The sequence below is a fragment of the Mytilus edulis genome, chromosome 13, assembly GCF_963676685.1.
Source record: "Mytilus edulis chromosome 13, xbMytEdul2.2, whole genome shotgun sequence".
Classification (NCBI taxonomy): Eukaryota; Metazoa; Mollusca; class Bivalvia; order Mytilida; family Mytilidae; genus Mytilus; species Mytilus edulis.
In genome coordinates, this window is record NC_092356.1 from 18,529,552 (window position 1) to 18,555,654 (window position 26,103).

Below are 26,103 nucleotides of genomic sequence, written 5' to 3' on the forward strand. Positions count from 1 at the left end.
GTAACTGCAAATACTATCAATTCTGTACATTGTGTCTTTTTATGTTTTTGTTAGGGTGTTTCTGTACCTTTTATCGTCTTTAATGAGTTAATATTTATAAAAAAGAAGATGTGGTATGATTGTCAATGAGACAACTTTTCACAAGAGAACAAATGACATGGAAATTAACAACTATAAGTATAGTTCACGGTATGGCTTTAAATAATGATGGGTATGGGATTTGCTCGTTATTGATGGTCGTACGGTGACATACCATAGTAGTTGTTTTAAATTTCTATCCCATTTGGTTTCTGGTAGAGAATTGTTTCATTCAGGTGCGGATCCAGCCATTTTGAAAAAAATGACTACCAAGTGACCGGAGTGACTTTTGTTCGCGGGAAACGACTGATATAAAGAAGAAATACCAGATACATATCCATAAAAGGGTAATAGGTATTTTTTCTATTTTTTTCTCTATTTTATCTCTCAGCTTCTTCTTCTTCTTCTTCTTGAGAGGCTCATAAGTTAAAAAAAAATACTGGCAATAACATTTCAGAAAAACGACGAAAAAACTAACAAAAAGTACACAACATAGAAAACTAAAGACTGAGCAACACGAACCCCACTAAAAACTGATTTTTTTTAAGGGCACTATTTGATTATTTAAAATAATGATCAGTAAAAACATTTTAACAGTTTTTCTGTCCTTGTAAATTTTACGCTATGATTAGACTGAATTAGTAATATAGATAGCTAAATGTAGCTATGTTACAGATGATAATTTACAATTTATACACATACACGCAGATGTTACTGTAGTGAGAGTAAAACCTGTCGTCACTTTACTCTGTTCTTGTATATGGCGGTAAGTTTATTCAATTTTACGTTACTATTCTTGATATTTTTAAACGTTCAAAACTGATTTTGATTAATATATTAGTAAGCGATATTTGGCGCAATGCTACTTTCCCGATTCACATCTAAAATGTATAAATTGAGAATTATAAATTGAAACGAATTCAAATATAATCGATAAAATCCTGTATTGTGACACGTTTTACTGTATATATATACAATTTGCAAGTTAACTGTTCAAGTAAAAGAAAAACTGTTGGAGATCTGAAATCATGCATACAGTGTAAAATTCAAATTTTCGTTTTTCGCGAAAAGTACAGTATTGTCAAGATTATCAATTTTCACCCCTTCCTGTCATTTAAGAGGGGGGCAAGGGGTTTAACTGTTATGCTGTTATGGGGTATTTTAATTCTTTGTTATCTGTTATTCTGAAAATATATTTACTGTTAGCTGTTATTGTCTTATTCTTTGTTAGCTGTTATAGGACTATTATCTGTTTTGTTATCTGTTATTGTGAGAATCTATTTGCTGTTAACTGTTATTGAAAATTGGAATGTTAGCATTTTGACAGCCAATCTTCCTTAGAAATTGAAGATAATTGAAAATTGTGATTTAAAATGGATATAAATAGTCTCATTGGCACGCTTACCACATCTTCTTACAATGCATATCTATTGGGGTCTTTCTACTGGTAATATCGGGTGGCCCTGTATTTGCAGAAGAATTTCAGTAACATACATCACATAAACATATTAAATATAATATTGATAGAGGGTTGCTGCTCACAAGGAAGCTTTTAAAACCGAGAGTTCCAAATGGTGAAGTTGAAATCATCCCTTCGTAAATTTTACGGACGCCATCACGAGTTGGTTGACCGTTATGGAATAACCGTTTCACAAATGATATCGGATATGTTCTTTACGTCGTAACTACAATCCCCCTCCCTTTCACGAATGTGACCTACCGAATTAGACTATTTACCGGATTTGTAATCACATAAGCAACACGACGGATGCCACATGTGGAGCAGGATCTGTCTACCCTTCCGGAGCACCTGAGATCACCCCTAGTTTTTGGTGGGGTTAGTGTTGTTTATTTTTTAGTTTTCTATGTTGTGTCCTGTTTATTATTGTTTTTCTGTTTTTCTTTTTCATTTTTAGCCATGGCGTTGTCAGTTTGTTTTAGTTTTATGAGTTTGACTGTCCCTTTGGTATCTTTCGTCCCTCTTTTAAAATCAGTTGGACCCAGGACCATTCCAGTATATATTATTATTATCCTTTGTAATAAATTCCATTTTCTGTGAACATGTAGCATTTTGTACAAATTATAATTCACTTATTACTTGTACAATAACTTATAGTATGGATTTTGTTATAAAAAAAGCATTGGTACACCCTATAGATTTTGTTTATTCAATGACCACATAGTAATCTTTATGCTGTACTATTACACCACTGTCCCTGATTAGGGGAGGATTGGACACCATCTAGCATGCTAAAGTTGACGCAGTTACATTCTGTATGTGCCTATTTCCAAGTCAGGAGCCTGGATTCAGTGGTTGTAGTTTGTTACTGTGTTACTAAGTTTCTCGTTCACTATTTTGTGGATAAATTAGGCAGTTAGTTTTCTCCTTTGTTTTACATTACTAAGTGGTATGGGGTTATATTATGTCTTTGGGAATTATACATCTTTTTCTTTTAGCATTTATATTATAAGTGCTACTCCCTCTCTTTTCGATTACATGAAAGAGAACCCTGACCACCATATTTTAAAAGCTTTTTAATTGCTTCACATGGCTAAAATTGAAGCCCAGAAACCATTGATGCAAATAAAGATGTGTCTTCAGTTTAATTTTTCGACAAATACCCTTTTAAAAATCCTACAGCTTCTCCAATGCTGTACCCAAATTTTCCCTATTCTATAATTTCACATAAGATGCATGATTGCATGGTGTTTCACTTGGTGTCATCCAAATTTTCACTAGGTCCAATTTCTATTATACTATCAGAATTGCCACTTGAGTCAATTTCTATTGTCAGAATAACCATAATTGGCATGCGTGTGTCAGTTACATGTCCTGTCTCCACTGATCTGGGTATTTTTGTATTTTATAAGTAAGGTTTATCATGAGGTCATTAAATACAAAAAATAGATTGTGCATCAATTTTTTTGTTTATTACTTGTAAAGAATATATATTGCTTTTCAGAAATAAAAAATCTAAAAATCAAATTGATAATAAAGTGTCATTGGCTGCACTTCTTTCAAAAATTAAATAAAAAAACCTAAATCATCCTCAAATGCCCTAGATTAACAATATCCGTATATCAAAAACAGAAACCAGTAATTTCGTTCAGAAAAATTCAACATCCATACTATAACTTATTGTACAAGTTACGGAAAAAAATCAACCAAGGCAGAACTGCCTCAACGGCCGAAACGTCTTGTTTACACAAATTACAATTTTCTAGGTCCATACCACAAGTTATATACTAAGATCTACGAGTCATCTACTGGATTGGTCCTGGACAGATTTATTTTCATATTTCATTTACTGTTATCTGTTATTGTCCCTTTTCAATTCCTTGTTATCTGTTTTTCACCAAATCAATTCACTGTTTTGCTGTTATGGGGACCCCCCTTGCCCCCCCCCCCCCCCCCCTCATTTAAGTATATTGATGAATATAACTGTTTTTTAAGATAGCTTATTTTATGTAGTTTTCGACAATAATTATCATGTTATGTCAAGAAACTAAAGAGTTTATAAGAAACGATAAATTTCCGTTTTCAAATGTATTTTTTTAATGTTATTTCTATATTATTCTTTGAGGGTAGAGGGATTTCAGAAGTCCTAATATTCTCTGCTATTTAGTATGAGTCTCTGGTTCTTTTATTTATTATATTTTGAAGGTATCAATTCGCAGAATTAAAATCTGGATGGGAGAAAAATGTTGTTATTTCATTGTCCTGTCCGTTATCTATTTTGTATTCTGGGGTTATATGGCCGGACTATTGTCTCGGCTGTTTCGAGAACCTCGGTGTATTATACCTGATGAAGACATGGAAAAGATCGTACAGCAAGAAATAGCCGAACATTACCCGGAAGTGCAGAACTATCTTCTAAAATCTACTAATAAATCAAAAGAAGCAGCTTATTGTGCTTGGCCGCCATTAGAATTCGGTAAGTGTATGAATATACAGGTTGTACACATGCGCTCTTTTCTATGATTTTGTTAAATGTTTTTAGGTAAATTATATATTTTTTAAAAATGCTTGGTCCGTTTCTGTGTGTGTTACATTGTAGTGTTGTGTCGTTGTTCTCTTATATTTAATACGTTTTCCTCAGTTTTAGTTTGTTACCCCGATTTTGTTTTTTGTCCATGGATTTATGAGTTTGAACAGCGATATACTACTGTTGCCTTTATTTTTAACTTATTTGATGCATGTGTCTCTTATTCATACAACTTTACAACAACCAACAGTTGTTTTTATATGTTGCTCCTCTATTCTTATTTTCCATGTGGCTTAATAAGTATTTAATAAGCATATAAAACACACTATTTTGAGCTGAAAGTACCATTGAGTTGACAGTTTAACTATTCTAATAAACACTACACTATTTGATATAAATGCAAAATAAGGATTTTGACACAAGTTTCAAGACAACGGTTCAACTAAACATTAAAATGTAAAGGCGCGACCGGTTATTGCTGTCCTATGATAAACAAATGTTTTATTTTCAAGATGAGGTGGGTTTTTTTCAATTTATTTTAGAAGGCAGACGTCCTGTAAACAAATCCGTTTTATCATGGGAAACGCTAGAACAAAAGTTTGTTTTCATGGCGAATGGACATTATAAGCCAAAGTTATGTATCCCATACCAAAAAGTAGCCATTATTTTAGTTGTATACAAAAATCCAGAAAGAGAGAAACAATTTCAAATCTTCATTAACAACATGCTACCAAAGTTACGTCGACAACAACTTGAGTTTGGAATTTACGCTGTAAGACAGCAGGTCAGTAATCATATATATCATTATATAGTTTGTCCATTAGTTAGTACTGGTATTAGCACTAGTAGTAGATATAGTATTAGAATTAGTAGTATATATGTTTGTTTAGGGGCCAGCTGAAGGACGCTTCCGGGTGTTGGAATTTCTCGCTGCATTGAAGACCTATTGGTGACCTGCTGTTGTCTGTTCTATGCCTGGGTTGTTGTCTCTTTGACATATTCCCCATTTCCATTCTCAGTTTTAGTTATTATTTCAGTTAAATCGAAAGTACACGAAGCAGTAGTATAGTAGTAGAGGTGATGTGTGTGGTAGTAGTAGCAACTGTAGTAAAATAAAGTAGTAGATTTAGAGGTATCAGTAGGTGTTCATGTATAAACAGAAGTTACTGTAGTAGTATTATAACAAAAGAAATGATGGTAGTAGAAGTAGAAGTAGTAGAAGAATAGAAATGGTCATGATGGTGATAGAAGTAGTAGTACTATATTATTAGTTTAAGTATATGTTTAAATAAAATAAGTAGTAGTAGTAGTAGTAGTAGTAGTAGTAGTAGTAGTAGTAGTAGTAGTAGTAGTAGTAGGTAGTAGTAGTAGTAGTAGTAGTAGTAGGTAGTAGTAGTAGTAGTAGTAGTAGTAGTAGGTAGTAGTAGTAGTAGTAGTAGTAGTAGTAGTAGTAGTAGTAGTTAGTAGTAGTAGTAGTAGTAGTAGTAGTAGTAGTAGTAGTAGTAGTAGTAGTAGTAGTAGTAGTAGTAGTGAAAGAAGTAAAGTAGTAGTAGGTAGTAGTAGTAGTAGTAGTAGTAGTAGTAGTAGTAGTAGGTAGTAGTAGTAGTAGCAGTAGTAGTAGTAGTAGTAGTAGTAGTAGTAGGAGTAGTAGGAGTAGTAGGTAGTAGTAGTAGTAGTAGTAGTAGTAGTAGTAGTAGTAGTAGTAGTAGTAGTAGTAGTAGTAGTAGTAGTAGTAGCAGTAGTAGTAGTAGTAGTAGTAGTAGGAGTAGCAGTAGTAGTAGTAGTAGTAGTAGTAGTAGTAGTAGTAGTAGTGAAAGAAGTAAAGTAGTAGTAGGTAGTAGTAGTAGTAGTAGTAGTAGTAGTAGTAGGTAGTAGTAGTAGTAGCAGTAGTAGTAGTAGTAGTAGGAATAGTAGTAGTAGTAGTAGTAGTAGTAGTAGTAGTAGCAGTAGTAGTAGTAGTAGTAGTAGTAGTAGTAGTAGTAGTAGTAGTAGTAGTAGTAGTAGTAGTAGTAGTAGTAGTAGTAGTGAAAGAAGTAAAGTGACTTATAGACCCAATTGGTCGGGTGTATTTTATTGTGTATGTAATATATTTGTACTCTACTGAACTGTTATTACACATGTCACTATAATAAAAATTTACTTACTTACTAGTATTAGTAGTAGTATTAGTAGTAGTAGTTTAAATGAAATAAGTAGTAGTAGTGATATTAGTAGTAGAAGTAGTAGTTTAAATTTTGAAAAAATAAACTAGTAGTAGTAGTTGTTGTTGTATAGTATTTGAATTAGTAGTAATTGCTATCATAGTATAACTTCAATATTCTTAGAAGTAATTTCATTAAATTACAGACGTCAGATATTTCAAATCGAGGCTTGTTGTTCAACATAGGGTTCCAGAAAGCCATGACCCACATGAAGTATGATTGTGTGATATTTCACGATGTTGATGTGATACCAGAAGATGACAGGAACTATTATGCCTGTGAATATTATCCACGTCACATGGCAAAGAGGATAGACAGAAATAACTATAAGTACGTCATGCATTAGGCTACGCAGACACGATCAATAGATTTTCCTTGGAGGTAGTTTGAAAATAAATAATTTGCCTAAGCAAGATTAAAAATGAATATGCTTCAACACAGTATAGGTTACAAAATGATAGAAATTATTATAAATTAAGGAATGTATCTCCCTCATGCAAAGCTCTGATTCCTTTCACGGATTTGGCAATACTTTTTGGACCTTTTGGATTATAGCTCTTCATCTTTTATTTAAGCTTTGGATTTCAAATATTTTGACCACGAGCATCACTGAAGAGACATGTATTGTCGAAATGCGCATCTGGTGCAAGAAAATTGGTACCGTTAATTTTATTATAGTTGTGATCAAATGTATAAAAATGTGTTTGTGCTAAAAACAAGCATGCATAGTAAACCGAATAATCTAGTCACCGAATTCGATAACTATACGATCACACCATTAACTTTGACTCAGTTTTAATTGACTAGGATTACCATTTTCCCTCCCAAATGTCAGTGGGTTTTCCTAAGTATTTCAGCTTCCTCAATAAACATAATCTTGATGTCATGACAAAGCCATGAATAATAAAACACCACCAATTAATCATATTTTATAAGAGGAAACCAGTTTATTTACAAAGAAATATACCTTCTATCTCTTATGTCGTCTGCTCAACTGCCGACGGAGTAAATTTTATACAATTTTGAAACACGTCATGGAAAGTGTGGAAAACAGAAAAAAAACTATTAGTGACCTTATTCTGTTGTATGGTCGGGTTGTTGTCTCTTTGACACATTCCCCATTTCCATTCTAAATTTTATGTGTGGAGATTTTTTTTTAATTTGATCTTAATTTCATTTTGACTTTTTCACCTTAAAGACATGTGCTGAAGGTTTTTGTCATTTTGGATTGAATTCAGTTAACCACATAATAAATTGCTCAATTTTATGCATAATATTATTAATGTTTAACCATTTGCATTTAAGGTAGCAATAAACAGTTAGGAAAAAATATTAAAATTTGCCCTTATAAATTTTACCATCCCCTTTTCATAGCTTTCTTGCAATATCAAGCTTACTGTTTGTGTCATATATGGGCATATGTATGTAATCAGAATCTTCCATAGATTTTATATCCAGTATATAAAATGGTAAAATATAATTTCTTTTGGGTGTATCTATGGCAACAATCTGCATTTATTTGTTATAAAATATTGCAAAAAGGGGGGAAAAGATGTCACATATTTCCCCAAAATTTGGCTAAAAGTAGAATTTCAATCGCTTGAAGTAATACCTTTTCTGAAACTGTGTACATATATCATTCAGCAAATCCAAGGAAAATCATATGTCTTTCATCTCATTTTTTTGTAAAATTGCGTCAAAAACTTCGTGTAGAAAAAAGTGTTTGTAAACATTACATTAATTTCTGGACCGTTGGCCGGTCTAGCTATAAAAATACGGATTGTCAAACAGAAACAGCCCGTAAAACATGTAAAAAATAATCTTGATGCACTTATAAACCACCTTTGAAGGCTAAATTAGCACTCAGCTGTCTGAAAATGAATTTTATTACACAATAACTTTCCTATTTGAAAAATCCACAGGGGCCAAAATGCGAAACTAAACTCCTAACTGTGTATTGCTACCTTAATAGTAAATATTTTTTTCAAATTCTCCCTTTTAACTTATTTTCTGTGTTCTGCTAGCTAAATCGAGCAAAATGGTCTTTTATTTTTGAAAATTGGTTGAGTAATGAATATTTTATGAAGGTTAGCAGTTGACACTGAAACGCCACAAAAACTGATTTTAAAGAAAGGTGCCAAGTCAAAGTGTAAAATCTTGTCTCTACCTCAATTTTTAGCAAAATCTTAAAAACTGTACCTCTTTGTCAGTTTTTTAATGTTGAAAATCTTAAAAAGATCTCTGATGATGCAAAATAGTACAAAATTCAGCAATTTCAAGCATAAAAATGTTAATCTTTATGCTTATAGCATATCAAAGACTTGATTAAAAAACTTGGTGATAGGGAATCAACTTCTTACTTCTGATTTAACTATACATTTAAAATATGCCAAAATGTAACATGAAATCTTGATTAAAACAATAATTTGATATATTCGCAAGAAAAAAACCAACACGTTCTATACTTAGGCTACTACATGCAGCCCAATCCATCAGAAGCAAGAGTTAAGCCGATAGAGTACAAATATAAGCCTTGTGTCAAAATGTCTAATTTTGGTTGCTAAGGACTGTAAACAATAAAATTAACATGTATTGTCATTCTTAAACACTTAATTTCCTCAGAAGTTGATTTAGAATCTAAATATCAATAGATCTGAGGCATGAAAGGTCTTAAATTACACATTTCTGAGCTTGGTAAGTATGCCATAAGGTAGCAATAAACAGTTAGGAAAAAATATTAAAATTTGCCCTTATAAATTTTACCATCCCCTTTTCATAGCTTTCTTGCAATATCAAGCTTACTGTTTGTGTCATATATGGGCATATGTATGTAATCAGAATCTTCCATAGATTTTATATCCAGTATATAAAATGGTAAAATATAATTTCTTTTGGGTGTATCTATGGCAACAATCTGCATTTATTTGTTTTAAAATATTGCAAAAAGGGGGGAAAAGATGTCACATATTTCCCCAAAATTTGGCTAAAAGTAGAATTTCAATCGCTTGAAGTAATACCTTTTCTGAAACTGTGTACATATATCATTCAGCAAATCCAAGGAAAATCATATGTCTTTCATCTCATTTTTTTGTAAAATTGCGTCAAAAACTTCGTGTAGAAAAAAAGTGTTTGTAAACATTACATTAATTTCTGGACCGATGGCCGGTCTAGCTATGAAAATACGGATTGTCAAACAGAAAACAGCCCGTAAAACATGTAAAAAATAATCTTGATGCACTTACAATGTATAAACCACCTTTGAAGGCTAAATTAGCACTCAGCTGTCTAAAAATGAATTTTATTACACAATAACTTTCCTATTTGAAAAATCCACAGGGGCCAAAATGCGAAACTAAACTCCTAACTGTGTATTGCTACCTTATAATTTATGCATAATATTATTAATGTTTAACCATTTGCATTTAAGGCTTCCACATAAGGACTGGGCTGGTGGTATCATTTCCATGAATCCGGAGCAGTACACACAAATAAATGGATGGTCCAATATGTATATTGGAAACCACACGGAAAACGAGGATATTTACAGAAGGTATATGTCTTGTCATTAAAGCTGTACGTTGTGGTTTTGTACAAATGTGTACGTCAATGCAGAGACAGTAAACAAATTAACCGTCACATAAGCAATAATGATAATCAGTAAAGGCGCATAATTACAAAATGGTACACAATGAAATTGTATATATACGTTTCAATTGTACTAGAACACACCCGTGATATCGCGGGTCACGGTGACTGAAGTAAAGTGTATAACTATGTGTAAGCCTTATTTAAGCCTGGATTTTTAGTATTGGTATTGTCATTTGATTTGCTCTTCTGTAAAAGTATGTCAATTAATAAAAACACAAACTGAATCTTCTCCTTCTTCAACTCACTGTGACATTTGTGGGTGAATAAAAACAACACCTTAGCTTAGATAGAATATGTTAGAATGATAGAGCAATCAAGTTTCCTTTGTCTATTTTTTTTTTGGTGTGTCTTGCACAAATACAAAATTGATTTGCGATGGATGTATTTTGTAGAATAGTGACCCATTATGACTTAGTTCGAACTGAAGATAAATATTCGTACTGTGGCAGTACATCTAATAAAACTGAACTTCCGAACAAGGAAAGGTAAGTACAATAAAGCAACAAAAGTTCAATTTTGAATTTGAAGGTTTTTTTTAATTGTTTCAAGTAGAGGAGGAAGATACCAAGAAGACATACACACTGATAAATTGATAGAAACTGAAAACGCCATGACATAAAATAACAATAGACGACAAAACTTGTTGTAAATATTCTTCCCTAAACTTCATATCCTTTTCTTAACTTTTGAGCACAATTTTCCGGAACCTTTGAGCATATTGTTTCCTTAAACTCTGATCATATTCGTCTCTAAACCTCTGATCATATGTTTTCTTCATCCTCTGAGCATATGATTTTCGTAACCTATGGTCATATTTATCCCTAAACCTCTGATCATATTACCCTTCTTTAACCTCTGAGCATATTGTTTCCTTAACCTCTGATATAATTCGTCCCTAAACCTCTGCTCATTTCCTTTCTCTAACCTCTGAGAATATTGTTTCCTTAACCTCTGGCTATAGCCTTCCTTTAATCTTTGATTATATTCTTCCCTAAAATCTATACACCAACCATGTACTATAACATGTATAACGCGCGTCTGGCGTACTAAATTACAATCCTGGTACCGTTGATATCACATAAGCAACATGACGGGTGCCGCATGTGGAGCAGGATCTGCTTACCCTTTCAAAGCACTTGAGATCACCCCTAGTGTTTTGGTGGTGTTCGTGTTGTTTATTCTTTAGTTTTCTATGTTGTGTCGTGTGGGCTGTTGTTTGTTCGTCTTTTTCATTTTTAGCCATGGCGTTGTCAGTTTGTTTTAGATTTATGAGTTTGACTGTCCCTTTTGGTATCTTTCGTCCCTCTTTGATAACTATTTACAGCACTGGGTCGGTGCCACTGCCAGTGGACGTTTCGTCCCCGAGGGTATCACCAGCCCAGTAGTCAACACTTCGGTGTTGATATGAATATCAATAATGCGGTCATTTTTTTATAAATTTCCTGGTTACAAAACTTAAAGTTTTAATTTTTCGAAAAACTAAGGATTTTCTTACCCCAGGTGTAGATTACCTTAGCTGTATTTGGCACAACTTTTTGGAATTTTGGGTATTCAATGCTCTTCAACTTTGTACTTGTTTGGCTTTATAAATATTTTAATATGAGCGTCACTAGTGAGTCTTATGTAGACGAAACGCGCGTCTGGCGTACTAAATTATAATACTGCTACCTTTGACAACTATCCAAGATTTTCAACCACTAGATGATATACGATATATTTACCATCAAAATTCAAACTCTCCGATTGCTACCGATGCCTGTACTTAATCATGTTCTTAAACAAGATGTTTTGGTCATTATGTTCCCTATACACCTTATATATTTTTTAAACCTTTCAGTTTTTGGTTTTGAGTGTTCGTGATGATGGTTTAAAAATTATTTTTTTTGCATTGTTGTTTTTCATTTTATAATAGTGGGTCAATACTGGTGGATTATCAGTCCCCAAGAGTGCCATTAGTCCTGTAGTAAAAGAGGGACGAAAGATACCAAAGGGACAGTCAAACTAATAAATCGAAAATAAACTGACAACGCCATGGCTAAAAATGAAAAAGACAAACAGACAAACAATAGTATAAGTACAAATGACACAACATAGAAAACTAAGGAATAAATAAACAACACGAACCCCACCAAAAACTAGGGGTGATCTCAGGTGCTCCGGAAGGGTAAGCAGATCCTGCTCCACATGTGGCACCCGTCGTGTGGCTTATGTGATAACAAATCCGGTAAATAGTCTAATTCGGTAGGTCACATTCATGAAAGGGAAGGGGATTGTAGTTACGACGTAAGGAACATATCCGATATCATTTGTGAAATGGTTATTCCATAACAGTCAACCAACTCGTGATGGCGTCCGTAAAATTTACGAAGGGATGATTTCAACGTCACCATTTGGAACTCTTGGTTTAATAGCTTCCATGTGAGCAGCAACCCTCTATCAAGAAAATCATGATAGGAAATGCAAGCACGGGAATATCGTATAAATTGGGAGATATATACTCCGCATGCAGGTGCTGCTGGAATGTTGCTACTTTGAAATGGAAAGTTCACAATCGGAAAGCTGAAATCATCTCTTTTGTCGTAAAGTTTTGGTTGCAACCGACCCTCGTTGTCAATTTCTACATGGAAGTCAAGATATGAGGCAGACTTAACTGTATCTGTAGTATCCTTTATCTCTAGTTCGATGGGATAGATGCGTTCCACATAGTCACCAAATTTTGAATTATTTAGTGAAAGAACATCATCTATATAGCGGAAAGTAGAGCTAAAGGATATTGCTTACTTCTTATCATTCTTCCTAAGAAGTGCATTCATACGTTACCGTTAAAATCGATCGAAATAAAATTAATACTTCGACAGAAATATATTTTCCAAGCAGTTATACAGTATTCCTATAGTATTGTTTCGTTTTTTGCATTTGTTTTGACTCGATTTTTCTACTGGAGGTATCCATGATGTGAAATTGCACCCATGACCTTTGATCCCTATTAAAAAAAAATGCACCATAATTTCTTTTGACGACCGGGATATTCAGAAAGTACACATTCTCAGCTTTCTAATGATATATAATTTAGCCGTATGTTAGATATGTGCATTAAAAATGTACATTTGGCTAGTACCCCTATTTTGACAATTTTACCTATTATGTCTGTTTTGTAAACGCATAGTTATAAATAAAATGTGATGCAACTGTCATACAAGAGAGAGGTTTAGCGCTATAAAACCAGTTCAATCCACCGTTTTCTACATTTGAAATTGCCTGTTCCATGTCAAAAATATGACAGTTGTTGTCCATTCGTTTGATGTGTTTTATCATTTGATTTAGCCATTTGATTGGAGACTTTCTGTTTTGGATTTTCCACAGATTTCAGTATTTTTGTGATTTTACTTTTGGCTATTTATTTATGTCCCTTTGGTTATATAGATAAGGTAGTCATACATCCCCGGACTTGAATTGTTGGTTTTAATTGTTCCTAATCAAGGTAATTATATAAAGTTTGAAAAACGGCTCAGGTGCATCGCATGTTAGTAAAACTTTAAACTTCAAATAGACTTTAGCATAAACATGTAATTCATTAAAGCTATTCTCCACTTAAATGTAGAAGTTATTTAAGAGGGTCTCCTTAGTTCTGTATTTATCAATTCTTTTGTTCATTGTACATTATTTTCCATTTTGTTGCCCGTTATTTTCTGTTGTTAATTAGTTTGACAGTTATTCTAAAAAAATATAATTTCGCACACCATTGTTCTCAGTTCATTATTTTAGCTAATTTTCTTTACATTTTCTATCCATCATTTCCTTTTTGTTTGTCCACATCCATAACTTCATCTCATCCCATCGTTAAAAAAGGAAAATTGACCAATCAATTACTATAAACCAACTTATTTTCGCGGATACTTTATTTCGCGTTTAGCCCTTTCTAGCCCATTTCGCGACGATTTAATTTCGCGATTGTCAAACTTACTTGATGTAGTTAAGTAGGGAAAACTCCAAGTAATACACTTTCGCGAAGATTTATATTCGCGATATTTTTCTACTCGCTAAAATAAATCGCTCGCGAAAATTAGTTGGTTAACAGTACTATTTAATTGATTATGTTCGTTGACGATAACCCTGTAAGACTTGACAGATTGGCATCATTCACCACTCGGTAGATTTCTTCGATAATTATATCAAGACGATTTTCATACAAAGGAATATACAAACTAAGCTGTATTTTGTTAAACATTTCGAATTTTCGAGTCCTGAATGTTCTTTTACTTCGTACTTTATTAACAACGAACAATTTATTTGGCACAACTTTTTTGGAATTTTTGGTCCGCAATGCTCTTCAACTTTGTACTGTTTTGGCTTTATAATTTTTTTTTTATCTTAGCGTCACTGATAAGTCTTATGTAGACGAAACGCGCGTATGACGTATTAAATTATAAACCTGGTACCTTTGATAACTATTTGTATTCGAGTCTTCTGTAGACGAAATTCACGTTTTTATATACATATATATATATGAATAAAGGCAATAGTAGTTTGCCGCTGTTCAATAGTCATAAATCGATTTAACTCAAAATACAAATCCGGGTCACAAACCAACACTAAGGGAAAAACATCAACTATAAGAGGAAAACAAATAAGTAACAGGAACACTGAAGTGCTACAAAAACGAACGCCAACATACATAGAAACTGGTTAAATGATAACAACTGTCATATTCCGGACTTGGTACATGACATTGTTAAAACAAATAATGGGCTGAACCAGATGTTATGGCTAGCCAACAGAGGCGGATTTAGGGGGGGGGCAGGGGGCCCGGGCCCCCCTTTTTGGGAAAAAATTTGGTTGCTTATATAGGGAATCATTGAAGCGTGACTGAAGAGGCCCCCTCTTAGGTCAATCAGTGGGCCCCCACTTATGAAAATTTCTGGATCCGCCACTGGCCAAACCTCCCACTTATAAAATTTTAAATAAGTAACAATGCTTTATGTTTTTTATCTTATTTTGTAGATGTTGGTCGTTTGAGAAAACCGGACGAACCTGGCAGATCGATGGTCTCAACACCACATCATATGAGAAAGCAGAAATACTAAACCAAAAACTCTTCACTTTAGTAGATATCGGAGTAATTTCTCAAAAAATCAGGAACGTGAGTATATTTGTTTAGAATAAAAATTATTTTAGTAGCACAAGTGTATCATTAAACATGCTGACTTTACATATTACTATACTCACTATTCATTTTAATGTACATAGAAGTTAGTTTGCAGTGGTTTACCGGTATCTAATATTTTATACTAGTATATTCATTTAAGGTGTGATCAAACTTTTTCTACTAAGGTTGGTGTACTCCAACTATTACAGGAAGTTATAGAATAAAGAAGACGTAAATTAATTTGCGATTTTTTTTTTTTGGATTCGGGCGTCACTGATGAGTCTTTTGTAGACGAAACGCGCGTCTGGCGTATATACTAAATTTAGTCCTGGTATCTATGATGAGTTTATTCCCAGGGTGGAAAATCCTTAGCATTTCGAAACAATTAAAGTTTTGTAATCTTATTGACAATTCTTGTTGACAACTGGGCTGGTTACACACTCGAGCAGAACTTGCATTATTCAAAAATTCTAGCGTTGGAATTTATGTCTGTGCTGAAATGGACCACGGAAGTCATTATTGTAAGCCCAATATTTTATCAGTCTCGGCAACTTCCAGTGCGATCATATTTCTTAACATACTACTGTCTAATTCGGGAAATAGAAACCGAGATTATAGAAATTGTATGAAACGGTTACTTTGAAACCTTTCAATGACGGTACACATCCGAGAAAGTAACAAACAGGAGGAACTTATAGATTAATAGATTATTTACATATATCTTTCTCTCTATGGACGCCTTTTGCATTTTTATACTTTATTTATGACAAGGAATATGACAAACATTATAAATATCACAGCTGTTCATGCCAAGAAAAAAGTCAAGTCTGACTGTGCTGACTATAAATGTCCTAATTACCGTATAAGAAAACTCGCCTTTTAAGAGTCGTTACCAGCATTGAGGTTTAAAGTGTACAAATATTGATACAGCGGGACAAGAATATAATGAACATTAAGAGGCGAACATTAGGACAGGTTTAATTGTATATGCAATGTTTTACTTCCTTTTTCCCAATCGTTGCAGTCCAAATAAGACAAATAATTGCTTTTTTTAATGTTGTAGGGTTACATGAATCGAATACGAAATATAACCAACTTCGACAGTCTTCCGAATGCAACTCTGACGTTAAACAACATGGCGTGCGAGCAGTTACTTGGAAGAAAGCTTGATTTAAACACTACATTAAAAACATAATGTTGACTTTTTACAATATTTCAAGGAGTAATGTGTACATTGATCTGAGAAAAAAAACCAGTGTCATTGAATTTACTGAAAAGAAAATGTTTTTGAAGATCACCTGAATATTTTAAACAAATTTTAAAATAGCGAAAGACATATCTAGAATTCAACCCAAAAGTCTTCAACGATAGATGAGTTTCTATACAAATGCCTAAACATAACTTTGGTAGATACCGTCAATTCATAATATGATAAGTATAGTCTATATATAAGCTTGACATTTATTAACTTAGCCGTATTTGGCACAACGTTTTGGAATTTTTTATCCTCAATGCTCTTCAACTTTTAACTTGTTTGTCTTTATTACTATTTTATTATGAGCGTCACTGATGAGTCTTATATAGATAAAACGCGCGTCTGGCGTACTAAATTATAATCCTGGTACCTTTGATAACTATTTGCCAACGTTATGAAATCGGGAAAAAAATACAAGCAAATTAATTCCCTTTTATGACGTTTTGAGCAGGAATTCGTACGAAAACAATACTGATTAATCTACATTTTATTTGCATATCAATAAATCTTTAAAAAAATGCGTTGGAAATATGAATTATAACTATCACTCTATAAAGTTTGTCTCATCAAGTAGATTTTGAGATAAAACGTCTAGTCTTATGTAGACGAAACTCGTATGTTATACCAAATCGTTAGCCGGGTATCGTTGATGAATTCCTTTAAATAACATTTACGTTGTCATAAATTCATGAGAGATGTCCGTTGTTATTTTGCAGTTTACGTGTTGTAATGTATTGTTATATTTTTTCATGTATATCTCTGTGCTGAGACCAGAGGGTTCTTTCGTTTTTTGTCTTGTATTTTTCTCATGTAGTGTTGTCAATTTAGTGGTATTTTTAACATTGCCTATTAAGCGTGAGGTTTGGGTAGCCATAAAACCAGGTCAACCACCATTCTTTTCTTAATGTGCCTGTACTAAGTCGGGAATCTAGATGTTTTATCTACAGTCAATTTCTATTTATGTTGGCGTTTGCTTTTGTTGTAGTTCAATGTTTCTATTGTTCTGTTGATGTCCTCTTCTAGTTGTTTCCCTCGGTTTTATTGTATTACCCGGATATAGTTTTGCTTTATCGAATTGTTACTATTGAACAGCGGTTAATACTGTTGCCTTTATTTAAATATACATATTGTATATATATATAATCAAATAAAAAACATTCTTTAAACACGTACATTCATTATCAATTGATCCAACAACAAAATAAGTAAACATGCTGACATAACATATGACAATAAAAATAAATAGATTGAGAAATGAGAATCAATTTATGATGGAATCTTAAGTTTCATAATCCCACTTGTGATTGTTGCATTATTGCTTTTTCTACCTGCTCGACGAAACGCGCGTCTGACGTATATATAAAATTTAGTCCTGGTATCTATGATAAGTTTATTTACAACCACTGGGTCTATGCCACTGCTGGTTGAGATTCATTTCCCCGAGGGTATCACAAGCCCAGTAGTCAGCACTTTTTGTGCTTACATGAATTATCATGGATATTGTTGTATTTATAAATTAACTGTTTACAAAATTTTGAATTTCTTGAAATACTAAGGCTTTTCTACCTCAGGCATTGATTACCTTAGCTGTATTTGGCAACACTTTTAGGAATTATGGATCTCAATGCTCCTCAACTTCGTACTTTATTTGGCTTTTTTTTTACTTTTTTGGATTCGAGCGTCACTGATGAGTCTTTTGTAGACGAAACGAGCGTCTGGCGTATATATAAAATTTAGTCCTGATATATATGATGAGTTTATTTATAAATATGTGTACAGCTTGTATAATTTTTTTCTTTGAAATATTCTTCAATCGAAAATAAAATAGAAAATATAAATGTCACACATCCACAATTATATATACACATATGAATTATCAGGTTAATTTTGTGCTCAAAACTAACATTTGTCCGCGAAAATTAAAGCAGGACTGATATGATAAATTTAAAAAACGTTATTTGCCATTTGAATCAGTTAGGAATTAATATCACCATCACTATCAAATTTAGAATTTTAAGAATTTGAGTAAAAAAACAGAATTCAGTTATGAATAGCAGTTAAATTTTCTGCAACCTAAACAAACTTATAAAAGACAATGTAGTATAGTGTAATGTATTTGCTTGTTTATATAAAGCAAGCATTATGTGTTTAAAATTTTTATTTCGAAATTCTATAAAATTTTATAAACAAACCCTGCAAATTAAATCGCTTAATATGTAATTTTCAAAAGGTATTTTTCAACTAAGTGTGAATAGTTTTATCATAATTCATATAATTCATTCACTTGTTTTATACTTATCTAATTAAATCTATAAAAACCATCACAGTTAGATTAAACATATTCACATATCATTTTAAACACAGATTAAGGTGGTACCTAACACTACAGGGAGATAACTCTGTAAAGTCAGCTAAACGTTTTAATTACGTTGTGTTGTAAAGGGAAAATAAAGCTTCTCAATGATCAAAATTGGTGTTTTTCATATTGCTATATAACCAGTGTATTTTTCTGACAAAACGGTTGGTTCCAAATTTTTGAAATTTTTATATTTTTGTTAAGGGGTCAAAGTAAATACTTTGACAACATTTTATGAAAATTAAACGAGCCAAATTAATTTTAGTGAAAGTGTTTGGTACCACCTTAAATCTATAAAAACCATCACAGTTAGATTAAGCATATTCACATATCATTTTAAACACAGATTAAACGCAAATAAATCAGTCGTCGTCGGTAATACCACTTTTTTTCAACTGTTCATATACTCGATCCAAATATTCCGGATCGGGATAACCATATCTGAAATAACAAAGTGAAAGCATTTGCTACCTAATATCAAAATTGGTTTTTACTTATAAGCAACATGACTGGTGTCATATGTGGAGAAAGATTTGTTGTGAATTCCTCGACACCTACTTCTATCCCTGTTTTAGTGTTCATGTAGCTCAGTCTTTATAGTTTTCTATGATATCATTGTACACTGTTTATCTTTCCGTTATTGTCATGGGTTTTTTGGGGTTTATTTTTTGCAGTGCCGTATTTGTTTGTCGTCAACTTATAAGTATAAATATCCTGTTGGTATTTTCTGCCTCTCTTTAATATATAAACGGATAAGACAATATATTTGAGTAGAGTGTAAGAATAGTTGTATGACACACCAGAAATTATTTAAATGAAGAAACAAGAAATGTTTAAAGAAAGAATTTACGACAGACATTGGTAATTGTATATACAATCCTATTGAAACCCTTAGTGGAGTATAACAATGTATAACTGAAGCCCTCTTCGAAAACAAAAGGTCCACCCAAAGTCACGAAAACATGACATATAATGGTAAACAGATATATACAATGCAAAAGCATTACCTTTCTGGACCTCCATCAGCACGTGTTTTATGGTGGATGTCGTTCCACGTGACCACATTATCTCGGCCTGAGGTAGCTGATTTCCCAACTGTGAAGACCAATTGTTGATCAAATGCTTTCTTAAGCATTCTATGGATGAGTCTGCCTTGTTCATTATCAGGCAGGTATGCTGTTCGGTGGGCTCCTTTAAACTTAACACCAGGATTTGGATGTCTCTCCTTTTGAAAACAAAATACAATTAAACATTTTATTTGTGTGTTTATCATTTATTTATAAATATGTACAAAGTATGTGAATGGGTTTTTTTTTCAAACACACTGTATAAGTCACATAAATATAGGCAATAGAAGTATAGTTCAAAAGTAATATATCGATTGAGAAAAAGCAAATCCGGGTTACAAACCGAAACCGAGGGAAACACATCAACTATTTATGCTAACATCATCAAAATACTGGTCATACAATTTAGTATTTTTCGTTTTATGTCATAATCTTTCAGGTTTATACTAATTCTTTGGCATATTACCGTCTCTATTTCAACCGATGTAACTTTTCCATCTTTCAGATCTGTACTGACCTGTTAACACAATGTGGTCTTCCTTGACTGATCCTAACTTAACTGTCTTTTGACAATGAGGTGTTTCGTGTCGAGTCATAAGATATACCGTGACAAACCAATTACTTTCTATGTCAACCCATGTGATATTTAAATCTCGATTTCTCTTGTTTTGCTTGTGTATACCCATATGATGTGTGTTCTTAATTCGTGTGTCTGCCCGTGTAAAGTTACCCATCTTTCTGTGGCCACCCATTAGGTATTAATGAACCACCGACTGAGTATTCTTCCGGAACAAGGATGCCACTTCTAGTGATTTGTTGGGCTCGTGATGTATCAAATATCTCCTTCAGTTTGTATAATAGTCTGTGGGTTTTTTTTGTTTTTTTTTGTCATTTCCCATTTTATTTTTGTCATTTGTTAACTTATGCCTAGTAGTAAAGTTCTGGCCATCCCTTTGACAGATTTAGGGACAACACTACGAGTTGTAATGAAATATTTGTGTGACATATGACCATGTAAATGTTCCAATTATCATAACCACAATCATATCCTCTTTTCATTGAGTATGACATCAGCGAAATAGACTTGTCACAGAATTTGTACTCGCAATGAGCAAGACGATAGTTGAAACATGTGGCGCAAGATCTGCTGATTCAATCGGAGCACCTGAGTAAACCATCGTTTTGTTCACCCCTTAGCTTCCTATGTAGTTTTTGTAGACTATTGGTTTTCTTTCCCTAATGTGTCCCTAATGTGTTGTCAGTTTATCTCTAAGACTTTGAGTTTTGAATGTCCATTTGGTTAATTTAATCTATTTTTCGCAATAAGTTAATTTGATCTTTTTAAATCAAGGTCAATCTAAAAAAAAAAGTGTAATTACTTCCTCGTTTTACTTTGTGAAAGATGGTGGGTGTGCTTTTTAAAAAGAATCATGGCCTGCTCTAATCAGGGCAACTGTTTCTTGTGATAATTACAAGCTATGTAATAAGTCGGATTCAGTGAGGTTTAAACGAGGAAGGCAGACAGTGTTCTGGCTATGGCAAAGGAACAAAGAGACAAAATATACCAAATGGATAACTCATAAGTCGAAACAAACAAAAACAAACTGACAGTACCATGGCAACCAATGACAACCGATGAAAAGATAAACAATTGTCCATGTTGGACCTTTTGGATTATAGCTCTGCATCTTTTATTTAAGGTTTGGATTACAAATATTTTGGCCACGAGCATCACTGAAGAGACATGTATTGTCGAAATGCGCATCTGGTGGAAGAAAATTGGTACCGTTAATTTTATTGCATATGTAGGTACAAAACTGCTGATAAGTCAAATTCGATGACGGGATTGTGGTTACGGCAATTTAAAGATAACCGTCATCTTAGCGCTTAACCAATCATGTTGTGTAAAACTTTCGGATGCAACTAATTATTTTATGAAAATAATAAAAATTTACCGTCTGAATTCCGTCTGGAATGTCGTAATCAATTATAATAGTATCAGTTCCAGGGAAACCAGGAAGGTATTGGTTCACAGTCCTGCATGACATCACACCCCACGGCTGATTACCAAGAGGCTTGCCATAAAATGTGTTACAGTTGGGACAGGACGGTTTTTCTTCAAAATGTTTCTTAATGCATTCGGAACAAAACTCGTGTCCACATTTTTCTAAAACCCGTTTCCAGGTTTCATGTTTCTTTGACTGGCAAATACTGCAGAAGAATGCTTCTGTTGGTGGTGGTGATTGTGATGGGGGAACCTCTGAGGTTTTAGATTTTGGTTTAGGTTTTCTCGGTCGTCGTATTTTACGTTTTGATGGATAATTTGTAAAGTCCAACATCACTTCATCAACACTGGACTGAGATAAAGTTCTTTGCACTGGTCTGCCCTCCATAGAATATTCGGCTGCAACTTCATCAAATAGTACAGATTTGGGACGTTTTGTACGCTTAATGTTTTCAAAATCATCATGTGTACCAGCGTAGTATTTCCATATACTTTCCTTCTCGGGAAACCTGTCCACATTTTTTCTAAATGGAATTATTTCCTCACAACTACTTTCAGATGACATTCTAAGAGGATGTTCTCTCTGTGTGTTGTTCGGATACTCATTCCATCTAGTCTTATCATCATTGTCATCATCGTATCCATTTAGGTCTTCTTCTGAGGGTTCGGTCATGTCAACACCTGCTAGAGTTTGAGGTGTTGCGTCGCCACCATCTTCAGACTCGTCATTCGTCGTATCCTCGAGTTTTTTCTGAGCAAATTCCTTAAAATTCTGCAATGTATTCTCGAGAACTTCTTTCACAGGAAGGTTAGAAGCAAGGAAATGTATATGTGTTGTAGTGTCTGAACTTAACCCCATCAACCAAAGAAAAACGTTGTTCATTATCTTTACGTGGGTTTCGATGTCCATACCTGCAAAATACATGCGTTTAAAATCTCAAAAAAACCGATCCTTTTAACAGTTTTGTCTGTTGAAAACATATAATTCTATACAGGATTTCAAAAATACAGAATTTTATTTCAATAACTATGGTGACGGAAACTGAGGGATATAATTCACCAGTTACCTAAGTTGATTTACTTAACATTTGGTTTTGCTATAAATAGTTTTCAATGGGACGTAATTTTAGTTCAGTTATTTTCATTGACGCTATTAACATGTGAGGTCCTCTTGAGATCAGAATGATGGATTACATCAGGCTTTAAAAAAAATATTAAGAAAAACAAATTAAAATTGTTAAAAAAGATTATTTTTTTCTAACAATTCTAATGTTTTCTTTGTTCTAGCTTTGTGTAAAACAAACGGAATTTGGTTCATTAAGAGAAGAATCGTCTTTTCTATACTGGTATGAGTTGAAACTTTTATTCATATATATTACTATCTTAACTTTATATTAAACGTACCATCGCCCATTGGAATAGCTATGTTGCAAACCTTATCGTCCAATCCTTTTGCCCTCTCCAGCATATTCTGAACAATAAAATTAAACTGAACATCGGTCGTATCTTTTGCATCGCCTTCCCGCCAAACTGCAAACAGTAGATGGCGACACTGGATACCGCCGGAAGGAACGCGAAATACATCACCAACCTGACAGTTATTAGCTTTTGTGTCTTTTAGTTTGTCCCATTCTGAAACAAACTTGTTTTTGCCAATAGCTGCCAAAACTTTTATTATTTCATCATCTTGATTCCAACTGGTATCCACAAATACTACTAAAGCATCAGTGGAGCTCTCGACTATTTCTTTGTTGATCTGTTCCACAAATATTTCCTTAGGAACATTGTCGTCTGCTGTCGACGAAGTATTTCCCATACTTTAATTTCAAACGTTCTATAAAAGAAGTACGATTAAATAATGTCTTTGTTTTGTTATTGAAATACATGTACCAAGCACAGGCGATTTGGCACATGATAAGGATCTTTTTAATTGTTTGCACAGAATTTTAATTTTTTTCTTTTGTATAACCATCTAAATCAAAACATAACACAAGGTATGACAAGTATAGTAGTGTTACCACTGTGTAGAACACCACATGCAGTGTGTGTTTGACAAGGGTGGCAATTTCGAATCGAAGAAAAATTATCAAAGTAAGTTTAAGAATCAATTATTTTTTTTAAATTCTTAGTACCATATAATGTATTGAACGGAAGGAACTGTAACATAATCTATTTCCTGCAAGCATAAACAGTCGTCTTCAGTGCGCTGTTTCCTCAAACACCTCTCCCTAGTTTTCCGAGATGCAGATTTTAAGGATTCATATGCAGATTTCTGGATAAAAAACTACCTCAGACGACTTCATCCCGCATTAGTTATATAGAATTGAATTCCTATCATGGAGTTTATACCAAATACAAGTTTCTCACTTAAAATTAATTGGTTTTAAAACTAATTTTTCGTCAAAATATTTTTTCAATCTTTAGTTAAAAGCCTCTACCCCTTGAGTGGCTAAATCTGACACCCCGAGAGACACTTTATATTTTGACGAAAAACTAGTTTTTAAAACCAATTAATTTAATGTAAGAAGCTGGAATTTGGTTAAATTCCATAATAGGAATTTAATTCTATATAACTGATACAGGAGGAAGTCCTCTTAAAGAAGTTTTTATCCAGAAATTAGCATATGAAGCCTCAAAATCTGCAACACGGAAAACTAGGGAGAGGTGTTTAATAAAACAGAGCAGTGAAAACGACTGATTTTGCTTGCAGGAAATAGATTGTGTTTTTGATACTTGAACTTACTTTGATAGTTTTTCTTCGCTTCAAAATTGCCACCCAGGTCAAACATAGCCGACACCCCGCATGTGGCAAACAATGAAAAACAAACCAAATCATAGAGAAAAACTAAAGCAATTCTTATTTTTTACAAGTATGCACCTTTTTTCAAATGAGAAGAGCAAATATTTTTTTATATACCTACTGATATGTCTAGGTCTATTTTCAAAGCATTTATGAAATAAAAATTAAATATGATTTTCATTTTGTAATATTTAAGATTTAAGTCTTGCATATCAGAGGTTGAAGGTCCCATCTTTCAATAAAATGTCCGATCAAATAAATGTCTTTTAACTAGTACATATGACATTATTGGACTTGTTGTCATTTTAAAAGGAGTTTATTTCTCTATATGTATTTATCTGAAAATGAAGAGAAGAATAAGATACAAGTTTATGATAATTTTCTGTTAATTTTTTTTTGTAGTGAAATTATTGTAGTACATGTATATATGTTGTGCTTAAAAGAGGGACGAAAGATACCAGAGGAACAGTCAAACTCATAAATCGAAAATAAACTGACAACGCCATGGCTAAAAATGAAAAAGACAAACAGACAAACAAAAGTACATATGACACAACATAGAAAACTAAAGAATAAGCAACACGAACCCCACCAAAAACTAGGGGTGATCTCAGATGCTCCGGAAGGGTAATATTGAGGTATCACCTTCAACGTTTCATAATTACATAATATTGTGTTTGTTTCATGTGTACTCTTATTTATACACAAAATGTCATGTGATTTTTTGGAATTTGTATTTCTTAGATTTGAAACAACCTTTTGACTTTAATCTTATATCAAACTTCCTTTTGTTCTATTTTAAGACTTTAACATGATTAAGGAAGTTTAAATCTCATGCCAGTGTACTATTGAGTTACACTTGAAAAATATACTACATGTGTTTTTATTTATAAACGTATGCTAAAAATAACTTATGCAATCCAGAATATCATCAGAAAAAAATAAATTGTAAACGAGTGTCAACAATTTTAGGAATACTTTGATACCACCGAAAATAATAAAACAAATAAGACAATTTACAGAAAAGGACGTATTTTGGATTTAAATCATGCATTGCTAACATGTACAATGATGTAAATCTAGACATATGCTTCAAACCTGTAATGATCATTCATGTATTAATTTCTGTACACTTTTAATAGTGTAAGTAGTGTAAAAAGGGGGAACTTTTCGGAAATACGTTTAAAATGTTCAGTCCAAAAACGAACAAAAAACCAAACAACAGCATGCATACAAGTTCTGAATAAAATGAAAATTTTACTTACGTCAATCTCGCTGAAATATAGCAATATTGAGAAGAAGAAGAAGGAAATGTGAGAACTAAAATTTCCGCTTTCGATAGTTAATGCAGTAAACACATCTTTAATTGTTATGGCCAACCGGAAGGAGGAAATCTTTTATTTTTTTGAAAAGGAGTGATGATCTTTATTTCCGGAGGAGTCTGCAAATTAATTTACCTGAAAATACGTCTGTTTGTTTCACTTTTAGGTGAAATACCAAAGTTTACAAATTTCTACTTTCGATTTGTGTGTCTATCTAAAATATGTTCGGTATCGGTATT

The 26,103-nt window shown here is 33.1% G+C and overlaps 2 protein-coding genes across 3 annotated transcripts; one reads left to right on the forward strand and one right to left on the reverse strand.

Annotated features, from left to right (window-relative positions):
• Window positions 1-790: 790 nt before the first annotated feature.
• LOC139501719 (beta-1,4-galactosyltransferase 4-like) lies at window positions 791-16,834 on the forward strand. Its single transcript, XM_071290862.1, has 8 exons — window positions 791-844; window positions 3,743-4,013; window positions 4,607-4,848; window positions 6,411-6,595; window positions 9,693-9,815; window positions 10,306-10,398; window positions 14,915-15,053; window positions 16,123-16,834. The coding sequence occupies exons 1-8, from the start codon at window positions 839-841 to the stop codon at window positions 16,252-16,254; spliced, it is 1,191 nt and encodes a 396-aa protein (XP_071146963.1). The 5' UTR covers window positions 791-838; the 3' UTR covers window positions 16,255-16,834.
• A 1,223-nt stretch (window positions 16,835-18,057) lies between these two features.
• On the reverse strand, window positions 18,058-26,103 carry LOC139501718 (uncharacterized). 2 transcript variants are annotated; one of them, XM_071290860.1, is made up of 5 exons: window positions 26,000-26,103; window positions 23,147-23,576; window positions 21,693-22,654; window positions 19,678-19,895; window positions 18,058-19,111 (listed from the first exon to the last, which is right to left on the reverse strand). In XM_071290860.1, exons 2-5 carry the CDS (start codon window positions 23,556-23,558, stop codon window positions 19,033-19,035), a joined length of 1,671 nt encoding a protein of 556 aa, XP_071146961.1. In that variant the 5' UTR covers window positions 23,559-23,576; window positions 26,000-26,103; the 3' UTR covers window positions 18,058-19,032. The 2 variants fall into 2 exon arrangements, with proteins under 2 accessions (XP_071146961.1, XP_071146962.1); XM_071290861.1 differs by lacking the exon at window positions 26,000-26,103 and adding an exon at window positions 25,808-25,931.

What these genes read in the sequence shown, in the direction of transcription:
- LOC139501719 (XM_071290862.1), top strand. An exon ending in TTTACGCTGTAAGACAGCAG is followed by an intron (nt 4,849 to 6,410) that starts GTCAGTAATCAT and finishes ATTAAATTACAG; the next exon opens with ACGTCAGATATTTCAAATCG. An exon ending in GAACTTCCGAACAAGGAAAG is followed by an intron (nt 10,399 to 14,914) that starts GTAAGTACAATA and finishes CTTATTTTGTAG; the next exon opens with ATGTTGGTCGTTTGAGAAAA.
- LOC139501718 (XM_071290860.1), bottom strand. Translation starts at nt 23,558, where the DNA reads ATGGGAAATACTTCGTCGACAGCAGACGACAATGTTCCTAAGGAAATA. An exon ending in AGCTATTCCAATGGGCGATG is followed by an intron (nt 22,655 to 23,146) that starts GTACGTTTAATA and finishes TGTATTTTGCAG; the next exon opens with GTATGGACATCGAAACCCAC. An exon ending in GCTGATGGAGGTCCAGAAAG is followed by an intron (nt 19,112 to 19,677) that starts GTAATGCTTTTG and finishes TTGTTATTTCAG; the next exon opens with ATATGGTTATCCCGATCCGG.